This window comes from Pezoporus occidentalis, unplaced genomic scaffold (genome assembly GCF_034315485.1).
Source record: "Pezoporus occidentalis ecotype Australia unplaced genomic scaffold, CSIRO_AGI_Poc_V1 ctg68, whole genome shotgun sequence".
Classification (NCBI taxonomy): domain Eukaryota; kingdom Metazoa; phylum Chordata; class Aves; order Psittaciformes; family Psittacidae; genus Pezoporus; species Pezoporus occidentalis.
This window is the reverse complement of record NW_026916030.1, coordinates 4,781,819-4,803,000: the sequence shown is the minus strand read 5'-3', so window position 1 is coordinate 4,803,000 and position 21,182 is coordinate 4,781,819. Positions and strand designations below refer to the sequence as shown.

At 46.0% G+C, this 21,182-nt stretch overlaps 1 protein-coding gene across 6 annotated transcripts in view; it reads right to left on the bottom strand.

Annotated features, from left to right (window-relative positions):
- RAPGEF1 (Rap guanine nucleotide exchange factor 1) overlaps nt 1-21,182 on the bottom strand; it is an 83,805-nt gene that overhangs the window by 14,955 nt on the left and 47,668 nt on the right. For 2 of the 6 annotated variants that reach the window (XM_062641147.1, XM_062641149.1), the window contains exons 8-12: nt 20,982-21,165; nt 19,874-20,389; nt 13,534-13,736; nt 10,902-11,060; nt 1,348-1,629 (exon numbers count right to left, since the gene is read on the bottom strand). In XM_062641147.1, the coding sequence (XP_062497131.1) occupies nt 1,348-1,629; nt 10,902-11,060; nt 13,534-13,736; nt 19,874-20,389; nt 20,982-21,165 (1,344 nt within the window). The remainder of the gene's footprint in view (nt 1-1,347; nt 1,630-10,901; nt 11,061-13,533; nt 13,737-19,873; nt 20,390-20,981; nt 21,166-21,182) is intronic. The other 4 variants (XM_062641148.1, XM_062641151.1, XM_062641152.1 and 1 more) reach the window with 2 other exon arrangements.

Genomic DNA, 21,182 nt, shown 5'->3' with positions numbered 1-21,182 from the left:
GGGAGACAGGATGAAAGGAAATACGTGATGGTGCTCCCCGCCAGCACAATGTTAGTGAGAGAACGTGCCCACGGGCTGGGAGGAGAAGCGCTCTCGGCAGCTGCTGTCGCCTAACTGGGAGCCCTTCCTTTGGCTCAACGGCCAACACAATGGCCAACAAAGTACAGCCAAGGCTGTACTTTACCAGGGGTTTTAAAGGACTGTCCTGAAGGCTGCAGCAGCACAGCAGCAGGCACTGCTTTGTAAGAGCTGCCGTGGACTCCATGCGAGACTGTGAAGGTGTAATATGCACGTGTAGATTTCAAGACTACAGAAGCTGAGCATCCAGAGCTTGACACCCAGTGCCCATCCTACCCGCGCTGTGGTCCTGCTCCTAACTGCAGATCAGCCCTGCAGCCCTGAGGGTATCAAATATACCTCTCAAACTGTGATACAAGCACAAACTAAGGCCATCACACCAAGCTAAACCAAACTTGAGGGTTTCTGGGCTGTTACAAGGACCCAACACAAGGAAGATCAACTGTAAGGTCAGGGTCAAGGTGTAAAACCCGATCATTTACTCTGCAAGCAGTGCTCCTCTTCCAAACATCGTGGAGAGGCAGCACCACCATGCACCGTGCTGATAGGAATCAACTCGAGGCTTTGCAGCAAACAAAAGAGGAGCTGCTCGAGAACTGGGTGTTTAAAAGAGTAGCTGTAATAGACAAACCTGCTCACTGATCTGCAAGACTGATCTGGGACCTCAAACCAGTAGTGCTGTATCAGTGTGGGAACAGCGTTAGTCTAACTTCACCAACATGTGATGCTTTGCATCAACGTGCACTGCCACCAAGCACAAGATAAGGCTGCTGGGAACTGGGAAGAGCAGGAGCCTGGAGAGAGCAACAGGTTTATGCCCAGGAGGGACAGAGCTGGACTGGACCCGCTGCTCCTGGGGCTCACCAGTGACTTAGGAGGGAGCAGCAATCACCCTGCAGAAACTGCAGGATGTGAACCACCTTTAGGAGCCCATGTTTAGAAACAATCAACCTCACAAAACACTCCTTTGCCTTTCTCAGCTTTGTATTACAATTGCAGGAAGCTACAGCAACTTCTCCTCTCCCCTTCACCAGCATTTGACATTTTGTGTTCCCTACACATGTGCTAACGTTTTCTCAGACCTGCTGACGCTGTTCATTTGTTCCAGCCACCGTTTTTATATGAAATTACCTCTCTACAATTCACACACACATTTGCAAACTGGACTAGATCACATGTAGCATTTATTAATACAAGAGACATTTTCTTTTAACAAACAAATAAGCGCAGCCTTGTGTTAAGATGCATTATCTCTATGGATAGTCTCACCGAAGGCGTCTGGAGAGAATCAGTGAAAGAGGTTTCAGAAGGAAGGCAGACAGGAGCATTCCCGTTAAAGCTGCTCTCCTGAGAAGAGGAGTTTGGCACATCCACAGTGCTGGGAGACTGGCTGGCTGCGGCAGGCACCGCTAGGTCAGAGCTCTGAGATGGATGGACGGGAGGAAAAGGTGGGGTGGAGCAGGAGGAGGAGGTAGAAGAGAGGAAAGGAGGTATGGAGACTTGGTTGTGAGGCACAAAGTCCTGGGAGTAGGACCTAAACACAGATTTGTACTATGGGATGCAGAGACGTACAACACAAAAACAAGGAAGATGGGGAAAGGAAAGAGACAGACAAAAGAAAAAGTAATTAGATTGGCAGCAGCGCAGCAGTGACAGCACAAGGCACAACCCCAACAGAGGCAGCTCTATTTTATCACCCACACACTACAGCAGGATTTGCTACCTGGGACACATCAGCCAGCTTCTTCTTCCAGAGACTTGCTCCTGCACAAACAGAAGCTTGGCTGCTCACCTCACAGAGAGGAAAAGGGGCACCAGGGTGTTTACCTGCAGGTATCCAGCCTTCGCTAGGCAGGGTTTGAAAGCCCGGGTATCTCAGTCCTTTAATGACAGTGACCCTGAAAATCACTTGAGTGGATGACAGGATGAGAGGGCAGGCAGAAATACCTAGATAGAGAGAAGTACTCCGAGTGCTTACTGCTTCTCTGGGATTTTCCACAGGATCCATATTTAAGATGCCTTTTGCTCCAGCCCTGTAATTTAACAGCTACTGTGTCAAGTCTGTTCCAGAATACACAGCTCCCAGGGAGGAGTGGCTGGATGCCGTCTTTCAAGTTGCACTGAGGGATAAAGGAGCTTACGCTGTTACTCCTTCCCATCTGAGCAACACAGGGAGCAGAAATGGTAATTGCCCTCAGGAGCGATGAATTCCTTCTCAAACTGATCCTTTAACGCAGTGCCTCGAAAAGTCAGCTGAAGAGATGAAAAGAGATCATCTGTGTACAGCTTTATTTCACTATCTCTCCTAATCATCAGATTACTGCTCAGAAAATATTAAACGGGGTGCAGTGGGAATATACTGTGCCAAGAAAAACAAGAGCAACCCTCTGTCTTTTAACATCTGGTGCTAGTAAGATTTACCATCAGGGTTAAGTCCAAAACAAAGCTGACACCCAGCAAAAACCGAGAGACAATAACGCTAAACCTGCTGGTGAGGAGTTTATTTAGAAACCTGAAGAGCTCAGCCACTGGTGAGACCTGTGTTGTAGCCAAGCAGACCAAAAGGAAGGATCACATCATCCAAAACAAAACCCACGCTGAAACGGAGCTGGGACAGTTGCTCCTTTGCGTGATCTGCGGCAGAAGGATGGTGCATTACAGAGCTCTCCAGAAGCACAGACACAACTCGCTCAAACCAGGCTGAAAGTGACACCGTTGTGATGTAGAAAGGAGAAGGGACAACAAAGACAGGAGTCAGAGAATTCAGGCTACCTTTTCCCAGGAGAGCTGAGTGTGTGACAAAAAGCAAAGCTTAGTCTGTCACCTGAGCCCTGGCAGCAGCATCCAGTCCAGCAGTGGTATTTTTGTTTCTACCTAGGAAAGACATGAGCTTAAAAACCTGAACTGAGAACAGCCTCGGGCCAAAAACCTGGGCAAAAAAAGCTTCTCCACTACAAAGGAAAGGAAACATAAAGGTCAATGGCTACACTTTACCTTCCACCACCTTAATCCTCAGTGGTTGCCCTCCGCTGTGCGTGGAGTCCCGCAGTGCTCTGGGTGTATTCTGCGGACCCCAGACAAATTGCAGGCCATAATACAGAGAAGCAGAGGGAGATGCTTTGGAAAGAGAGCTTAAAAGACCACTGGAAAATAATTAAAATGCAAATCCCTACCACATGCCTGTGGCTAAAAGGAGACTGGCTCTAGGACAGGCTCCTCTCTCTTCCTGCCTGTTTCTTTCCGGATGAGCAGCCCTGGCTCCAGGGACACTGTCAGCTTTTGGTGCTGCCTCAGTAACAATGACAACTCTAATCTCTGTATTTACTTTCTGCCCAGATAAATGCTCTGCATTTATTCATTTTCACTTGCATGGCACAAACCACTAAATCCCTCCTAAGAAGCCAGGCTCATGACATCACCTTGGCTCAGCAGATCCATTGTGCCTGCACATCTCCCTGGTATTTCATGATCTCACTGGCCCTAACATGCCAACTATTGCCCCAAATCCCAGGCTAGACCCCCCCCCCAAAAAAAAAAAAACAACACCAAAACCAACAGGGGCAAAGTTGATGGAGAATGTATATCCCACCAACCACTGCTGCAACAGTTCAAGAAGGCACTCAACAAAGGGCTGTCCTGATAACGAGATCCTCTGATCCAGTAAAGCAAATAATTTGTTCAAACAGAACCTATGTGCCAGCTCCCCTGGAGCTGGGCTTCCTGCACCCACATAAGACAGACGGCACATGCCGTCCTTCACTTTGTAGTTGATGGACATCTCCCACCAAGAAATCCCAAGGCTTTTTGTCTCTGACCTGCCGAACCCAAGAGAAGAAGCCAAGCTTTTGGAAAGCAGTGGTGGAGCTAAAGCAGGGCAGGAGAGAAAGGAAATCACTGTCCTCAGTCAAGTCACACTGGGACAGGCAGCACCCTGCGAAGCTGTCACGCTATGTGATGGAGCTGGCAGGGTTAGTTCAGGCCAAACACTGGCCGCGAGGCTCAGCAGCTGAGCGGCTGCCTGGTACATTGCCTGCAGGCTGAGCTAGCTGCTCAGGGACAGGAATTACTGCTGCTGGGGCAGAAGAAATCACACAGCTTCTGCCTTGCACAGTTTCAGGGACATTAATCCCAATTTAAAGGCAATGCAGACCTAAATATAACATAACATTGCATACATCTTAAAAGTTTGACTGTGGATATGTTACTCCTGACAATCACTATACATTGATTTCTCTGTGGCCTCATCAATACACCTTTTGAAACAGTCTCTTGGCATGAGAAGTGTTGAAAATGCTGCTTTAAGGCCCAAGTGCCCAGGAAAATGCATTCATCTTCATTATGTGATCCGTGAACAATCATTTAAGGAGGCAGACATGCTCTCAGCATGCTGTTAACAAAGGGAACAGCGCAGAGAAGCCTTTGGTGCACTGGCATTAATTAGCCAGGCTGCTCTCCGACTTCCAATCCTGTTGTAAAGTTGCATCTTGTGGAAAGAGAGCCAAGGAGCCCCCGCCTTCCTTTGGAGCCAGCAAGCAGCTCTGGAATTCCAGCTATGCAGCCGTGCTGGGACAGGAGCCAAGAATGAAGCATACTTTTAGAGGGGAAAAAAAACACCCTGTGGTAGACATGATGTCCATATGGCACCCATTCCTGCTGCGCCCCAGTCAGGCCCTGCCCAGCCAGCAGCTGCAGCAGGAATTGTGGCAACAGCATCCATGGAGTTTGGGTGTTGGAAGCCCTGTCATCCTTTCAAAGACATACCTTTTTGGGGAGAGGACAGTCCATTCAACAGAAATGTCACAAGCGAACCAGTCATCCTCTAGTCTGACCCCCAAGAAATCACTGGCAAGAGTTTATCCTGGAAACAGATCAGTGCTTGTTTTAATCTGCTTCTTAGAGGTTTCTTTCAGGGTCAGTAAGACCTCGGTTATGGCTGTGCTGACACAACCTCCTACCCCTTGGCTTTACTTTAAATGAAGTATTTCAAGATAATCTCTGGGAAAGCTCGGAAGAAGGATGCATCCGGATCCTGTGAGAAAGGATGCTTTCCTCTATCCAAAGTCCGGCCATGCTGCCAGGCTCCCACCACAGGACCAGAAGATGATCTGCCAGCATGAGTGATCCTGCAAACGGCCAATGCAAGGACAGGAGTTCCCTCTCCTCTCACCAGTAAAGTGGATCTTAGAAACACCTATCTGCCACTTGGGAAGTACTTCCACAAAGCATGGAAGCAACCTTGTCTCCTGGGAACAGCAGGAAGCCAACATGGCCAGCCTGAATGTTTACCGCACACCGTGACACACAGAGGTCTCCCAGAGATGGCCTCTTTCAATTTGCTGCCTTTGATTTTCTGCAATGGTCAATATTTTAGAAGAGCTTTTCATCATTAGCAGCAGTGTTACAGAATGTCCCTAAGGTCAATGACATTACGACCGTTTATTTGGATTAGATGGCAGGAGATAAGCACTCTAATAGAAAACTCATTTCAAGAGTGACACTGCTCTACATCCACTAGGCATGGCTGACCACAGGTAACAGGGTGTTTCCATAAAGGGAGCCACTGGTTCTGCGTTACAGCAGTCCCTATCCTAAATTCAAAGCTGAATTCAATTACATGGCTGACAGAGCATCCGCAGCATCAGCAGACACAGTCTTTACCTTTTAAGCACAACCTTCTCAATTACCCTATGGAATCCTTCTGCCAAATTAATCTGTGATCCCGTCAGGCACTCCCAGATCAGGTAAAGCACCAGAATTCCAAAACATGAAGCTATCAGAGCAAAGGATCAATCTTTTAGATCTCCCCTGCTAATGCTATTGAAAGAATGACGTGGGCAACGTGCCAGAACTGGATGCCCAGATTCTAACAGTACAGAACTATGTTCACAAACTACTGGGTGTTGCACAAAGCCGTTACACCCTGAGAATACAACTGCATAGACAGCTATTGGAAAAGACTTCCTATCTCATGACACAATGCTGGACTTCCAGGTACTTTTGCTAATGAGGAAGGAAATGCTCCTGCAATGAATGGCTGGAAACACAAGCTGCCAACAGAATGGCTTCAAGCACTGCCACAGGAAAGGCAGCAACTCCTCATGCTTGAATGTTTCTCAGCAAAGCCTCTGACCGGGCTGCACAGCTGACCTCCCTGTTTTTAAGCAATGGTTAGCATAGCAGATGGATGGATGGGGCTTACTGTTCCCTTGGGAAAGGGTCTCCTGGCTTCTGCACAATAAGACACAAAATCCAAACTTCTCCTTAAGTGGGAGGGATTCTTGCACATCTTTTCAACAAATCAAATAAGGGGGCAGCAGGGGAAGAAAACATTTGTAAGATATATTAACATATGTAGGAGCTATTATTAACCATGCTATCACACATCTCTCTTTTGGAACTATCAGGAGAATTCCATGTGATCACACCTACAGCGTCAAATCTTATTCAGCCTGTAGACAATACCACCATACCTAGCAAGCAGATCTTTAAAAGGCAGAGCCTGGTGACAAAGACAAGACTCCTAAAAACTCAGTCACACAAAAAACGTGGGGTGTGTGGCCTATGAAGTCAACAGAGGGCTGGTTAAAGACCTACACAGAGCCATAGTGCTCCAACTGCAAGAAAAACATAAACCACTGGAGGAAGTGGTTTTCAGAAGCAGGAATTGGTGATCCAGCACACAACAGCACTATTAATACCATTGTGCAGCCCTGCCGTGGGCAGTGGAAGTGACCACAGAAGGAACACTAAACAGGAAAGGCAAAACAATATCTAGGACTCAGAGGACAGTTAAATGGATGTAAATCTCTCCCTCCCCCTCAAATTAAGGAGCCAAAACCTACTTGTGAGAGAAATGAATTAACACCATGATTTCCCATTACTGGTTTGACCAAGGCTCCCACCATCAGATCACCATATGAATCAAACCAGTTCAGTCTCTGGTGAGGGCCAGAACTGTGGCGTGTGCTGCAGGCTGGAAGTGAGCTACAGGAACAGGGGCAAGGCGGGGAAAACATGTGAAGCACATGTCTGCATCGTGTGCATCTTTAAACACTTATCTGATCCTCCTTTTCCTGAACATACGTTAGCACAGAGACAAGAAAGAGAAACAGTTGCTGTGAATTTTCTGTGAGCTTACTCAATTTGCTCAGGAATGGTGGGAACAAGCGAGAACAGAAGCGCTGAACTGGAGCTTTCATAAGGAAATCACTTGCGCCTTCTGCTGGAATGCTGACAGCCAATTTGGTTTCTGGAAAATTACTGGAAATGTTTCTTAATTAAAAAGAAAACATAAGAAAAACCAACATTTTGAGAAAGTTATTTCTCCATAGTGGAGGATGCAGCCAAATTTCCACTAATGGCATGTACATGCCTTGGAGAAACAAGTGTGTTCCTTGTTTCGGAGAGGAAAAGCTTCCTAGCTGTAACTGAATGCAAGGCCTTCTGCAGTCTTTGGTGGAAAATATGTGGATGGATAGCAACTGAGCTTGTAACAGGCCTGATTTCCTCTGTCAGTGCAGAGCTCCCCAGCTGCCAGGAAGTAATGAGATTCCAAGATCTGCCATTCAGATACCTGCCCACCCATTTCCAGTCAAACAGCACATGGAGCTAATGAACCAAAGGATGGTATCTCTGTCTTCTGAGAAGGAGGGAGGCAGGTGATCAGCTAGAGAAAAACTACTGCCAACAATCAATCACTGAGGAGGATGGTTTCTTACTGCATACCTCCTTTCCCAATGTTTAGCAACAAAAAGTACTTTCAAGAGATGGGAACCCCTAGACTTATACCTGACAGTACAATCCAGTTGTCCCCCCGACATTGGATTTAACATCTTATCTGTGCATGGGATGGGGAATGATGCTGCAGCTTCTTAAATATCAGCCCACACTACAAATAGGACCCTTGCTGGCACAGAGGCCAGACACAAATCAGACTCGGTTAAAAGCAAGCTCCACTTGCCAAACCTATGAGGTTTGATCCAGTTGCTCAAGCTCTGCCTCTCTCCAGTAAAAGCTATTACCTCTGACACAATTTCCTGCAAAGAAGGGAAAAGCGCGATTAGTGGGTTGAGAGAGCGGTGGTGGCTTCTGGATTGCAGCAGTGCCTGCAGTGCTGATCGCAAAGAAAAGAGTCAGGGTTCTACAAAAGAAATTCATATATTAAAAGAGTAAAGATGCTCTGAGCAACTTCACCTCTTTTCTGCTTCAAAACACCATCTAAAAATAGTCTTTTTAAGCCCCGCAAATCAGTAGTAAGGCATTAGTCCTTCACCTGGCGTATTGAGCTAATGGGCTAACATGCAAAACGTGTAGTTTCAGCTTTGCTGCTGCCTGCACAGGAACAGATGGGGACAGGGACAGGTTTTCCCCCTGGGATTGACTCCTGCTGTCCACACCAGTCTCCAGGGAAGGAAAAAAGCACAGGGCACTTCCTGAGAATTGGCTGCGCTTGGCAAACCTGCAATGCTCTGCTTGCCTTGGGTCAATGGACAGCCATTTCATTTATGGCTTCTGACTTCCTGGTATTGATCTAAGGAGGTTTTTGCTTCCTGTATAGAATGGATAACTATTTATGTAGGAGACATATAATTTTAAGAGATTCAGTAATCACCGCTGGTATCTGGGTGTGCACGAGGCCAACCCTCAGCTGGCTGGTACCTGAAAGGTGTGCTCTCCCCAGCATTAACTCCCTTGCCGGGGTTGGTGCAAAGCTGATGCTTAACTTTAAGCAGGTTTATTGCTCCCCACAGTGCTCACTTGAGTGGCCTTTCTCTGGTGGCATAAGAGGACCAGAGCAATTTGCTTAAAGTGTTACTGGTGCAGTTTGTGACATCCCTCATGTGAAACCACACGCTCCTTCCAGTCAATGCTCAGGAGCAGATTGCAAGAGGGGCTCCGGCCCTTCTTAGTGCTGAAATGCAGGGTGTCGCCCTGGGAATGATCCAAACCTTGACAGCTGTTTCATATCTCTGTCTTATTAGGGATAAGGAAATGGGATAAACCATGGTTATGGTATTACATGGGTCAGCTATGATGCATGTAAGGACATTGGCATTTTGCAGCTCGGAGACAAAGAGACACTGTCATAGTGAAAATCTCATTTTTCCCTGTGAAAAAACAGACCAGCTACAGTCATGAGCAACTATGAGATTATCATAATTTAAAGGCATTAATGGAAAAATCACCATTTTAAATTCAGCTTATGTCCTTTATGCATTTGACGGTGCACTGTGTAATTGTTCCCATTGTTCCTCATTCTTCAGCCACTTCCCTCACCAAATCCTTGTAAAAACGAGTAAGGATTTTTTTTAATGAAGTTTTATCATTTCATAAAATATTCTATTCACAAAAATGCAGCCCAAAGCAAGATGAGAGCAGGTCAGAACAATTAAAACGATAAGTAACCACTTAATCCAACCAGGACACTTTTTAAATGGAAGTGCCTGCATATTTTGAGAACATTATAGTATCATATTCATAGCCTCTCAATCAAAGCAAAAATAGTCAAGTGTTTTTATTCAGTCTTAGAGTTCTGTGCACCGCTTGCAAGGATCACTATCAAACAAGAGAGCTGTACAAGTCAGAACTCTTGCATTACTTTGAATTTAGAACTGTTTACCACAGATTTCTGCAAGCACTAACCTTTCCACACCTCAGCCTTCTCATCTGTGCAGCAAAATGATGATACTGTTCTCTCTCACACAAGTGGAAGCCAAAAGCTTTCATTCCTTGCTTGTGAAGTAGCACTACTTGTGAAGTATTTGAATACTTTCTTCTTTGGACCAAAGATTATGGCTAATTTTTAGAGAATGAGTAAGTGTTGAAATGGGGAGACAGCAGCGGCGCAGTGGGAGGATACCATTTTCAAACATTTAACATTAAACTAACTAAACACTTTCTGAGTTTTCTCAAGTCTTGTCTGATAATTTCTGTTCCAGAAGAAGTCTAATTTAACTAAACATCCAGGTCACTGTTAAAAAAGTCTACTCTCAGTTGTCATCACACAGCAATCAGAGCATAACCACATAGTTTTACATGCAAACGAGCCCCATACTGATGAGCTGGTGGAATCCCATGGTTAGATTTAATTTCATTATCTTAACACTTTGTTATTACTACCATTTAATTTAAGCAGCTAATCACAGATTTAAGCAGTGCTCTAAGATTAGTCTTATTTTGATTTGAATCATTCTCGGCTCCTCCTGCCTTTTTCTCTTCAGAGACTGCTCACAGTGCTCATCCATCAGCAAATCATACAAGGTTACTGAACTCATCTGGGACCATGGAGACGTGAAGGGAAGCAGACAAGCAAATATTAGATAAAAGATCTGGTAGAGGCCATTTTTTAGGAAAAAAAATAAGGAGCTGCAGCCACTGTTCCATGAGTTTGACTAAATCCATGTATTTGGGGGACAGCATCTTGTTATTTCTCCGAAGGCCAGCCTCACACAGCAGCCTTTAATCAACTCATCCACATCGCTGACATTATGCAACTGAACAGAAAGACTTTGCAGCTCTGCTGTGCAGCCTGGGGAACATGTAGGTCAAGGGAATGTGCATGGCACACAGGCCAGCTCTCTTTCATCAGTCCCTCACCACAAATGTCAATACTGCTGCTTATATAAAGCAAGCCACACCTCCCCTGTGCTTCACTTAGTAGGATTTACACAGTTTTTCTCACCTGGCTGACTGCTACATGAGTTCAAACCCCCCCAGAAGAACCTTTGGCTTTACCTGCAACCATGAGCATAAGCAGAGTTTGCACAGAAGAGTTTCATCAACACAAAAACCACACACGTGTTAAAGTGCAGAGAGCCACTCACCGAATGCACAGGAAAGGAGCTGTGCCGGTTGAGAAAGGAGTTAGAGACTGACATAGTGAGGCCCTGAGTGGCACCGGTGTCCTCGGGGGTGAAGGGCACTTTAGTTTGCTGGACACAGTAGGAGACAGGAGAGAGAGAAGAGGCAGCATAGGAGGCCTGCTGAAGAGGGAGAAGAAAGCAAGAGACAGAAGACACGAAGAAAGAGAACACAGAAAAGGCTATGAATAAAAGGATAAGAAATGCTAACTGCAAAACAATGCATGCTAAACAAACAGCTATTCATACAGTTCATCAGTCAGACACATCAATATGCCTTTCTTGAGCTCAAGAGGCACGGCAAAAATCACAGTTCAAATCGTCTTTGTTTCACAAATCCCTTAAAAATAAACTCCAGCCTCCCTCTTACAGTCCACCCGTGGTCAACTGCTGCAGGAGGAGCCAACCTGCTCCTCGCTGCCCTATTTATCCCATGGCTTGTGGAGCAGATGCCTATAGGAGGAACTGGCTTTTGTTTCTGCTAAGCAGACAGTTATTGCAGACTCCTACTTTTTGTGGCAACCTGCACAGTGGGAACTTGGTCTCTCCAGTGTGAGCTATGGGTCCTCACTGCCCCTGCTGAGATACTGCTGAGAAGAGTGATGTCCTGCCGTTTTTCAGTCCAATCCAAAATTATATCTCATTTGCACAAGGGGAGATATTACACTGTAACAAATACTATTAAGGAATTTCTCCTGAATTCCACTATAGTAAGGAGTCTCAGGGAGGGTAAGGTGTATCTTGGCTTTCTCAGCTCTGACTTGTTGAATATAACCTGCGGTGCTTCATATATAAGATGTGAAGCTCACACGACAGGACTCCCTAATTCTTATTTTGTAAAGGAGTCCATCCAGCAAAACTTGCCTGCTGCTGGAGCAGCTGATGCCCATGTGATTTGTTATTTCAGAAACTCTCACGGAGCAGGAGCAGAGGAACAAGAGTCTGGTGGCTTTTACAGTGACTGCTGAATAAGCCATCATCTGCTTGCACCACTTTCCCAACAGATAGATGAAGGGAAGGGTGGGAGGCTGTGCATGAAGAAACCTTTGCTTCAGGGAACTGCAAGCAACACCTTGATGGTATCAGCTTGCAAAACTAGAGGAATGCCTAGCAGGCAAACCAGTGACATCTTGGCTACCCAGATAACAATTAAAGGGCAGCAAAGAAACGCTTTGCTTCAGCTGATGAATTCAGGAAAGGAGCAGAATTTTCCCTCAGCACAATGGCTACAGTAAATCTCTGTTGACAAACCCTCCCTCGTGACCATGTAGCCTGTATCACCACTGGAAACTATCACTAGAGTGTAGCCACCTCTAGGAGAAGGTAGGGCAAGGGACTGCAAAGTGCAAGTGACAGTGCAAGGATCACTCTGATAAGGGAATCACAGACTCTGGAGAACTGCCTGATCCTTTTAGAGATGAGTTCTGCAGACACTTTAATGTCCCTGCAAAGCAGATGGGACACAGGCATTCCAGGTCTCACCCCCCAAAACAATAATGCATAATACTCAGTTTAGCTTAGCTGGAAATGTTAATTTATCTTCTTAGGATTCCTACCTGCATCACAGGAATGCAGTTATGCAAATCCCAAACTTACGAGTTCCACGTTGATTTCCCACTTGATTAAAAAGCATCACCCTGGGACAGTCAAACTTTAACACAGATAGCATGAAGAAATATTGCAACAGTCACCCTCATGATGGTAAGACCATGGCTCTGTTCCCACATTTCCTCCTGTTTTGCTAAAGCCACGGCCAACTTAAGTCAGCTACATCAGCACCAAAAATGCCTTCTTTTTGATAAAAAATAGAGCAAATCAAATAATTAATCTAATAAACCCCTCAGGATTGGTATTAAAAATAGAGAAAGGAAGACCCTAAAAAAGAAATAGGACAAAATCCCAGTTCCACTGAGGCTGGAAACAAAACTGCTGCTGCCAACACTGAGGCCAGGATTTCATCCCCCACATGGAAAATGGCACTTGCTGTACTGTTAAACCCACCACCAAAACCACAAACACATGTGGATGAGCCTTTCTGTGCTGGCAGTCGGAATAACAGGTAAAATCCTGAATCACACAAAGGGATTAATGTGAAGAAAACAAGCATGAGTTAAAGAATGGTTATACCAAAGTCCTGTGGCTCTGGCAAAGACTGAGCCATAAAAGCAGTTATTAAGTTTAACTGTTATTATTAGTGGCATCCTTGACAACAGTTTCAAAACAGCATTGGGAACAACAGTGCAGCAATCTCTTGAAAATCACGTTGCTCAGCGTGTCAAAATCTTCAAAGCAGTTGTCGTTACACAAGCCTGCAGCCTGGCACAGATTCAGCCATGCCATGTGGAAGACTAATGTTTCATTTCAGGGCATTCTAGGACTTTCAGAGCCTTATGGGGAACAGTCTGAACATGGGGTTAGAAAGGAGCTCAAAGTAGATGATGCAAAATGCTTAAGAATGTGTTAACAAGATGACAAGGAGCATGATGGGGTAACTCTAATAAGATATCCTCCCACCACTACAGCCCATCAGAAGCAGAAGGATCAAGAACAGAGCTGTCTCGGAGAGTCCAGGGAGGGCACAATGGATGTCACTCACCAGCTGCCTCTGCTTGGGTGGGAGAGCAGGAGGAGGTGCCAGATCTTGAGAGGGGTCTAAGCTGATAAAGGAGTCATTGAACCCATAGACTTCCATGAGGTGCTTGTTCTTCTGCTGGTAGATGTGTTCATTCTGAGGGGTCTGGTAGAACATGGACGGCTGTGGCTCGGAGTAGTCTTCCACAAACTGCATGTACGCCATCACTGCAATGCAAAGAAAGGTCACACTCACTGCTCCTGGTCCACACGCCACAGCTGCAACAGCAGGCAGGATGCTTATCCTCAAAGTGAAGTCAGAGTAAGGCCATGCCACTGTCAGCTGGGCTTTGCTGCAGGCTGGGAGCAGCAAGGCATCCGTGCTGTGTTCACAGGTAGCTCACACAGTCAGTTGCCATCCACCTTGCAGGAAAGGATCTGAATATCCCATCCTGCAAGCCAGTGCACAACAAACATAATCACAGGCTACAAGCACATCTGACAACAGTTTAAGGAAACCATGAGGTCTCCAAACAGCTACTTGAGAAGTTTGAGTCACTAATGCTTAGCCCCAATTCCTTCCTCATGCAACTGAAAGCAATTTTGACAATAGTCCTCAACAGCTTATGCCCAAGGTCATAAAAAAAATCAGAATAACTTCAGTCTGCTTTCTAGGAGGCACAAATCATCTTGTACGAAGATGCAAACTTGACAATAAATCTATACTAATTATTGTGCATATAAGGAGTCTCATATCTGTAGTCAGCAAAATTTCTAGAGCGAGGAGCCTTACGGCGTTTCTCCATTCTAGCAAGCTGATAAAACTGTTAACTGGAGAACACCTACCTGTGAAACTGCGTGTACCTCCTCCTCAGCTATTTATATGCCACTGATGATACGGGATACTTACCTTCTAAAAGTGCCACTGACTGTGCCTTTGCACCCTCTTTGCTCCAATCCAACACCTTTTGCTCCCATCCCTTTATAAAGCATCTTTATTTTAGTGTTGGAGGGGGGGAATGACACCCAGTGTCATAGAAAGATCCCCCCTGAATTATTAAGGATCACAAATGTACTTAATAATATAAAATAAATACAGAACTCTCTTCTGCATACCTGAGAACAGGAGCAACAGATGCATTTAAGTGCCATAAAAAGGACTAATAAAGGCCTTTTTGTAAATAAGCCATTGTGCACAAGATACTCTGTGATCATTCTTCCCTTCCTCGGGATAAACCAGCAGTTGTCAGGTTTTGTAAATCTGGTCATTAGGTGGCAATTATGGTGGCATTCTGCTGGCATTTCAGCTGTACAGCTGAAATGAATGGGTGGCTTCAGTGAAAGCTATAAATACAATGCAGTACTTGCTCATCACGAAGCTGCTTCCCACACTAGCTGCAAGGCAAAGCCCTCTGTTCACCTGCCAATGCACATGGACGGGCCAGCCTATTTCAAACAGGATGCACTGTGCTAATGTGTCACTGTGCACCTGCCTTTTGCACCCTTTTTTTTTTTTCAGATTTCCTCTAATATTTAAAATTCCAGAGCTATCACCGCTGCCCCTTCCCACAGAATGAAATCCTTCTTTAAAGCAGAATAAAGAAAGAAGGCCGAGGAGGAAACCTCAGCTGATGGATTTCAATCCCAACCGGCAACACCTGCTGTCCCCATCCTGTGACCCCACATGGACCTGCCAATGGACAACCTATTTGTGTCCAGCAGCACTGCCAGCTCCTGCAGAGCTCTGCCAAGGCTGCTTGGAATTCTGACCCCCAGCATCCTCTGCTACCCTGGCCTTGCTCCTCTTCCTCCCCCAGCCACCCTCCTTCACAGATACAAGTCACCACCCTTGCTGGCTCACACCTCTCCTCTCGAAGGAAGTGTGCCAGAGGTTTCAAACCGCACACACATGAGTGTTGGTGTGTGCTTGTGCCTGCTCATCTGCTGGTGTTGGCACTCCTGCTAAAGCCAAGATCAAATTTGCTCATGCATGTGAATTGCAGCCTAACAGTGAAAAGAAGCACGTCCTGGTGAGATTCTGTTATTTGAAATCAAGGTAAAGGAGTCTTGGTGCAGAAAAATACAGAATTACTAAAATACTACTTTCAAATATCAGTGATTCAGTTGACTAAGGCACTTCTATTAATACCCGTGTCCTGAAAAATGCCTTGGTATCATACAACAGCTTTAGAGGGTAAGATCTAAAGAAGGCTCGTGAAAGATACTTCTCTGGCAGCAAAAGTGAATTAAGGTTCATGACTCCTTGGAGAAGTGTAGAGGACAAAAGCTTGAGGGAAAAGACCACATTCTGAGAGCTCATCAACTGGGTGGGATAAAAGCCAAGAAGTCAGGCTTGGCAGTCCTGGTATAATGCAGCAGATGTTGCTAAATTCAGACCAATCCTTCAAAAGCAATCCTTAACATCCAGATCTGAAGACAGCACTCAGGATTGACAGCTGATTTCAGATGTTTGCATGACACTACAGCTCAGGAAGTGCTGGTGAAAGGGGTATCACATTAGACACTTGGGTAAAATTAAATTACTGTACCTCAAGGTAGCAAGCCTGAATGCTATTGAGAGCTTTAACTCAATCTGCAAGGGACTAATGAAGAGCTCTTTTATCTCGGCTCTTTATGAGGCTAATGCATCCCATCCTCATGGCAGCTGCCTGCCTTGCTTGTTACAACCAGCCCAGGGCAGGTGAGCATGTCTCTGCTTCTACTTTGTCATCTTCTCTGTTTTTAGGTGAAGTGAAAAACAGCTGGGACGGTGAAATACAAACCTGGCTCAGGAGCAGAGACTGCAGAGCAGAAATTACAATGGCATCGTTAAAATGCTGCCAATCTTGAACAGGAGAGCCAGGGAGCAGGGCCACTCCTGAGACTGCTGTTTGCAAAGGTTCGTCTCTCCCCCCTTCTTCCTCCATTCCTTCCCCTCTCTGCTGTGGTTTTGAACAAGGCAGAAATGTAAAAAGCAGATGGGGAATTACATCACCAGCTCAGATCAGGCTGCACACCCTGCAGTGACTGTGCAGAGGGAGGGATGGAGGCTGCAACCTCTGCTGCAAGCAGCCGGGGTGGAGTGACAGTCTCAAGGCAGCACCCCAGGAGAGAAGGGAGGTGTGAGAGAGAAACCTCTCCCACCACATGCCCAGCTTATGGCAGCTCTGAACCCAGACAGAAAATAAAACCCCCATAAAATCTCAGACTGAGGCTAGAAACACCTGCCCAGCAATCTGCCTGCAGTGCCTTGGCTGTCATTCATGAAGGAGCTAAAGGTGCTCAGGGATTTCTAGCACACGTCAGTTCTGCCCACATGGTAGAAGTCACAGGTATTGCTCAGAATGCACCAGCAGTGCCCCAGCCAGCTCGCTGTGCAGCCAGTGCTCTGCAGACAGGGAGAGCAAACACTGGTCCTGGAAGCAGCACCCGCATGCAGGAGAGGAGAGAAAGCAGCAAGTGACCTCCTGCCAGGAAAACACCCTTGGTGCAGTGGTTGTTGGGAGATTATCAGCAATAAGGCACATCTGCACTATAGGTAAGGCACAGTAGTATCCAAAGCAAAGGACTCACTGAAGGTCTAGCCCAGCTCCTGGTGCAGTGCCAGCAGCCTGTGCTACAACTGGCCCTGCACAAGCACAAGAGATTTGTGTGCATGGGCAAGAGCCAAAATAATGGAAATTCTTAGGCTATACAGCACATCAACTCAGTGGAGAAATCAAGGTCAAATAAGCCAGTCTGTGCTGTCACCTCTGGGAGGAGAGCTGTTTTTCAGAGTTGGCATTATCCACTGGCTAAGCCCAGACTGCCCTCAGCATGGTTCCTGCAGTTAAATACCAGCTGCTTACAGGGCATCAAGCTACATTTTGTTCCCACTGACAAGGAGGAAAACATGAATAAGTGCCTCACCGCTAGTTTCCAAGCTGTTTGGGGGGAGGATCTTGTTATTTCTGACTCTGGACTCTTCACTGCAGCTCTCCATATCTGTGTCTTTTACATCAGGAGCATGATGCTGGTGCTCAAGCAGAAGTCTAGAGTAATCTGCCTTTAGCACAGTAACGTAATAATTTATGTGAAGCTAAAAGGCTTACCAGTCCTCTGTTTAAATTATACACAAGTCAACTCTTGGAGGTCCCTCTGAGCGCAGCTCACACCAATATACATGGTTAACTCAAGCAGGATCTGCTGTATATTACCAATAAAAAGAACATCAAAGTATCCACTGCAACATTTCCTGCCAACTACCAAAAGATGACCCACAACAAAGGGACTACAACCAAGTCCAATCTGTGTAAGCTCTAGATCTTGTTAATAAATTCACACATCTCCTCTGGATCCCAAGAGTTTGTTGGTGTTGTGGAAGCAGCACTGCCTCACCTATGTGATTACACAAGAGTATCTACATGCATCAGCCTCCAGGCAGAAGAATCCTGGGTGCTACTATACAGCCTGAGTAATGTTTTACTGTCCTTTTAATGTTGAAAATAAAAGTAAAACTAACAACCACAGATCTGTGGTGTGATACACTGTGGAGTAAAGACAATCTAAAACAAGTTCTTGATGTCACATGAGTGCAATTAAAAACCCACAGCAGTCAGGTATCAGCCCAAATACTACTACAAGCTTTGCAGCAAGGGTGCTTTATCAAACCATGAGAGCTGACAACACATTAGGTAACAGCTTCTACCTTTCCTAACAATCCAATCTGTTCAATACTCCAAGAGCTTCTCATAGCGGCAGATGACAATTAACTCTTTTCTAACATCAAAGAAATTCACATACAAGGCTGTGGTGTTGAGGTTAAAAGTGCATGGGAAATAATGGAGAAGATAGCTTTTAAAACTGTTTTTAACTAACTCCTTAAGATCTTATATGATAACAGAAAACAAAGACATGGGACCTAAAGAGGAAAGCAAACACCCCAGATCTCTCTTTCAACTGTCAAATTGCCTCTTACCCAAGATTTACCCAGGCATCTCCCTCTACTAAAGCTGCCTACGTGCACAAAGGTGCATCTCCCTGCATCCATCCCAGTCTGCATGGTGTAAAAGCACCTGGACCAGCCCTTGTGGTCAACACCCAGAGCCCAGCAGGACCTGATCCTGCAGTCAGGAGGCTCTGCATCACATCCCCTTGCAGGTGAGTATTCTGAACAGCACGAGCCATAACAACCAGCCTTGGCTACGGCCTGTGCCAGCTCTTACATCCTTTCTGTTGCCTACAAACAAGCACCTCAGCTCCTTTTCAGTTGCTTTCAGTATAATTTAAATGTTTGCTTCCCAAAGAGGGCAAAAGTGATTTCCTGTATATAGGGAAACTACCATAGGAATGGACAGAATACTGACCCTGCTGCACCACATGCTGATCTTGCCTCCACCTTATTCTCAGTGAAGAGGCTTATGAGCTTCAGAGATGAGTCAGAAAGCCAATCCAGCACTTTCAGATCAGCTCTCCACTTGGGCTGCCAGCCACATAACGTAACACTGTTGATCCAGATCTTGTATACACCACCTCCTCATGCAACATACAGCTGCAAAGCAAGCCAGTGACTAGTGAACTAACATCTGCTGGATCTCACTGCATAGTCTGCAGCCTTCCTTGGCAGATCAGTATGGCTGCTTGTTTGGCATGAGCTTTCACATGTTTTCAGCCATGAACATTAAGGAAGTCAGAATAAGGTTGTGAGCTGGAGTCACAGTCAGTACTGGTGTGCCAGGAGCCTCGCTGGGGCCAGCAAGCCTTTGCTTTAGAGGCTGCTCATTTTAATGATGTGGGAAATTCTTAGCCATCCAGAGGAAATGAGATCCCACAGCAAAGCAGTAGTACTGGACACTAGGTTAATAGTCTTGTCTTGCCCAACTGTGTGGGTGACTATGTTCCTATTCCCAAATAACTGCTCTGGCAATGCTTGGTTTTGGACAGAGAAGCAGCCCTTTCTCTAAGCTCTTGGAGAGTATCCAATTCTCTTCTGTAGTGGCAAAACACTCGTAAAACGGGGACACAGGAGCAGGAATGGACATAAAATGGGAGGATACACTTGGAAGATCTGCAGGGCAGAGTGCCTCGGAGACTCACACTCAGGTAAACAGAGAAGTAAAATGGTCTCACTATAGTAATGTAGATGCCATGTGGTGACAGCTCCCCTTGGGCCTGGATCATTCCTGGCTCCAAGAGTCACTCCCTGCCCACCACAGGTGTGACACATCCCTTCCATGTCTTTGACACGACTAACTGATTTTGACACAGCCTCACGTAAGCAAGAACATTACCTTGGGGGTCACCATTACTTAGTGGTCATCAGAAGCACAACTGCAGGGAAGGAGAAACCCAAGTAAAGTAAAACCCAAATACAAGAACTTGCTTACTGTGTTTGTTTTTCTTCTCTGGCAGAGGAGGTGGCTTCTCAGGGTCACTGTTAGAATCTGGAGCAGCAAAATCAGCAATGAATTCAACTGGTGCTGAAGAGTTTCCTTGCTGGAAAGGCAAAACAGCAGCAAACGGTGTGAAGGGTATTGATGGGACAGACACTGCATTCTGCATGTCATCCTCCGAGATGTTATCGTATTGGGAAGGGTGCCTCTCATAGGACACCCTGCAGCCTGAGTTATCTGAAGTCTGAGAGGCTGCACTCCTCCTCTTCTTTTCTGGTAAAGCTGGAGGAGTCTCTGTTGGCTGTGCTGCTCCTGAGAGGCTGCAGAATTCCAGTGGAGGAGAGGTGCCCTGTGGGAGCTGGAAAGCATGTCCATGGAAAGGGGAGCCAGACTCACCCAAAGACTCTGGCAACGGGCTGAGGATACCTGGAGCCTGCTGAGGTATCTGATCAGCATTGGAGAGGTCTTGCTGCAGGAATTCATAGTCGGGATCATAGTGATCTGATTGATCTGGTTAAACAGAGGAGACAGGAGAATGATGAATTAGTTTCTCTCTTCCACTGTTTAGCCCTTCTTAATTCTGCTCCTCCCACTCCATCAGTTAATTAATCAGTTCATTTAATCAGATTGCTGTTTTGTTGCAGCAGGGACCATCTTGCTACACCTTCTATAACATCTAGCCTTAATAAAACTCCTCCCATTATTTCTTTACATTAGCAAACAAGTAAAAAAAAATCAGCAGGTAGATCATTGCATGTTTCACATCTATATTTTTATTTTCTTTCCTAGTATGTAGAAACAACATCTCTTTAGTCTACCAGGACTGTCATTTCTGCAGACAAGTCTGAAATCAACAAAACATTCCACTTGAGAGAGAGCTGAATTGAGTTTGAACACAATCATCTACAGCTAGGGAAACACATTCCCCTGGGCTTTTTCCTATCCGACAGACTATAACTCTGCATAGAACCGCCTGCAGCAGCTACAAGATGACAGCTGCAAGCGCAATCCATTTACTTCTGCATCAGAGCTATGACAGCTCCCAGGCAAGAGTGAAGGGGGCTCCTCCAGCAGCAGGAGGACAACCCTGGCCTCTGCTTACCTAATGTTTCACAGCTTGTGTTGCGGGAGCACTGACCGCTGTCGCGGTCCAGAGAAGAGAGCTGCTCGTCAGACTTGCTGAGTTTGCCGATGCTACTGCATGGTGAGAGGCGAGGAGATTCCCCCCCATAGGAGTGGCTTCCACCTGACAACCTTCTCTGGGCATAGCAGTCCACATCAAAATCCTTAAGCAAAATAAACA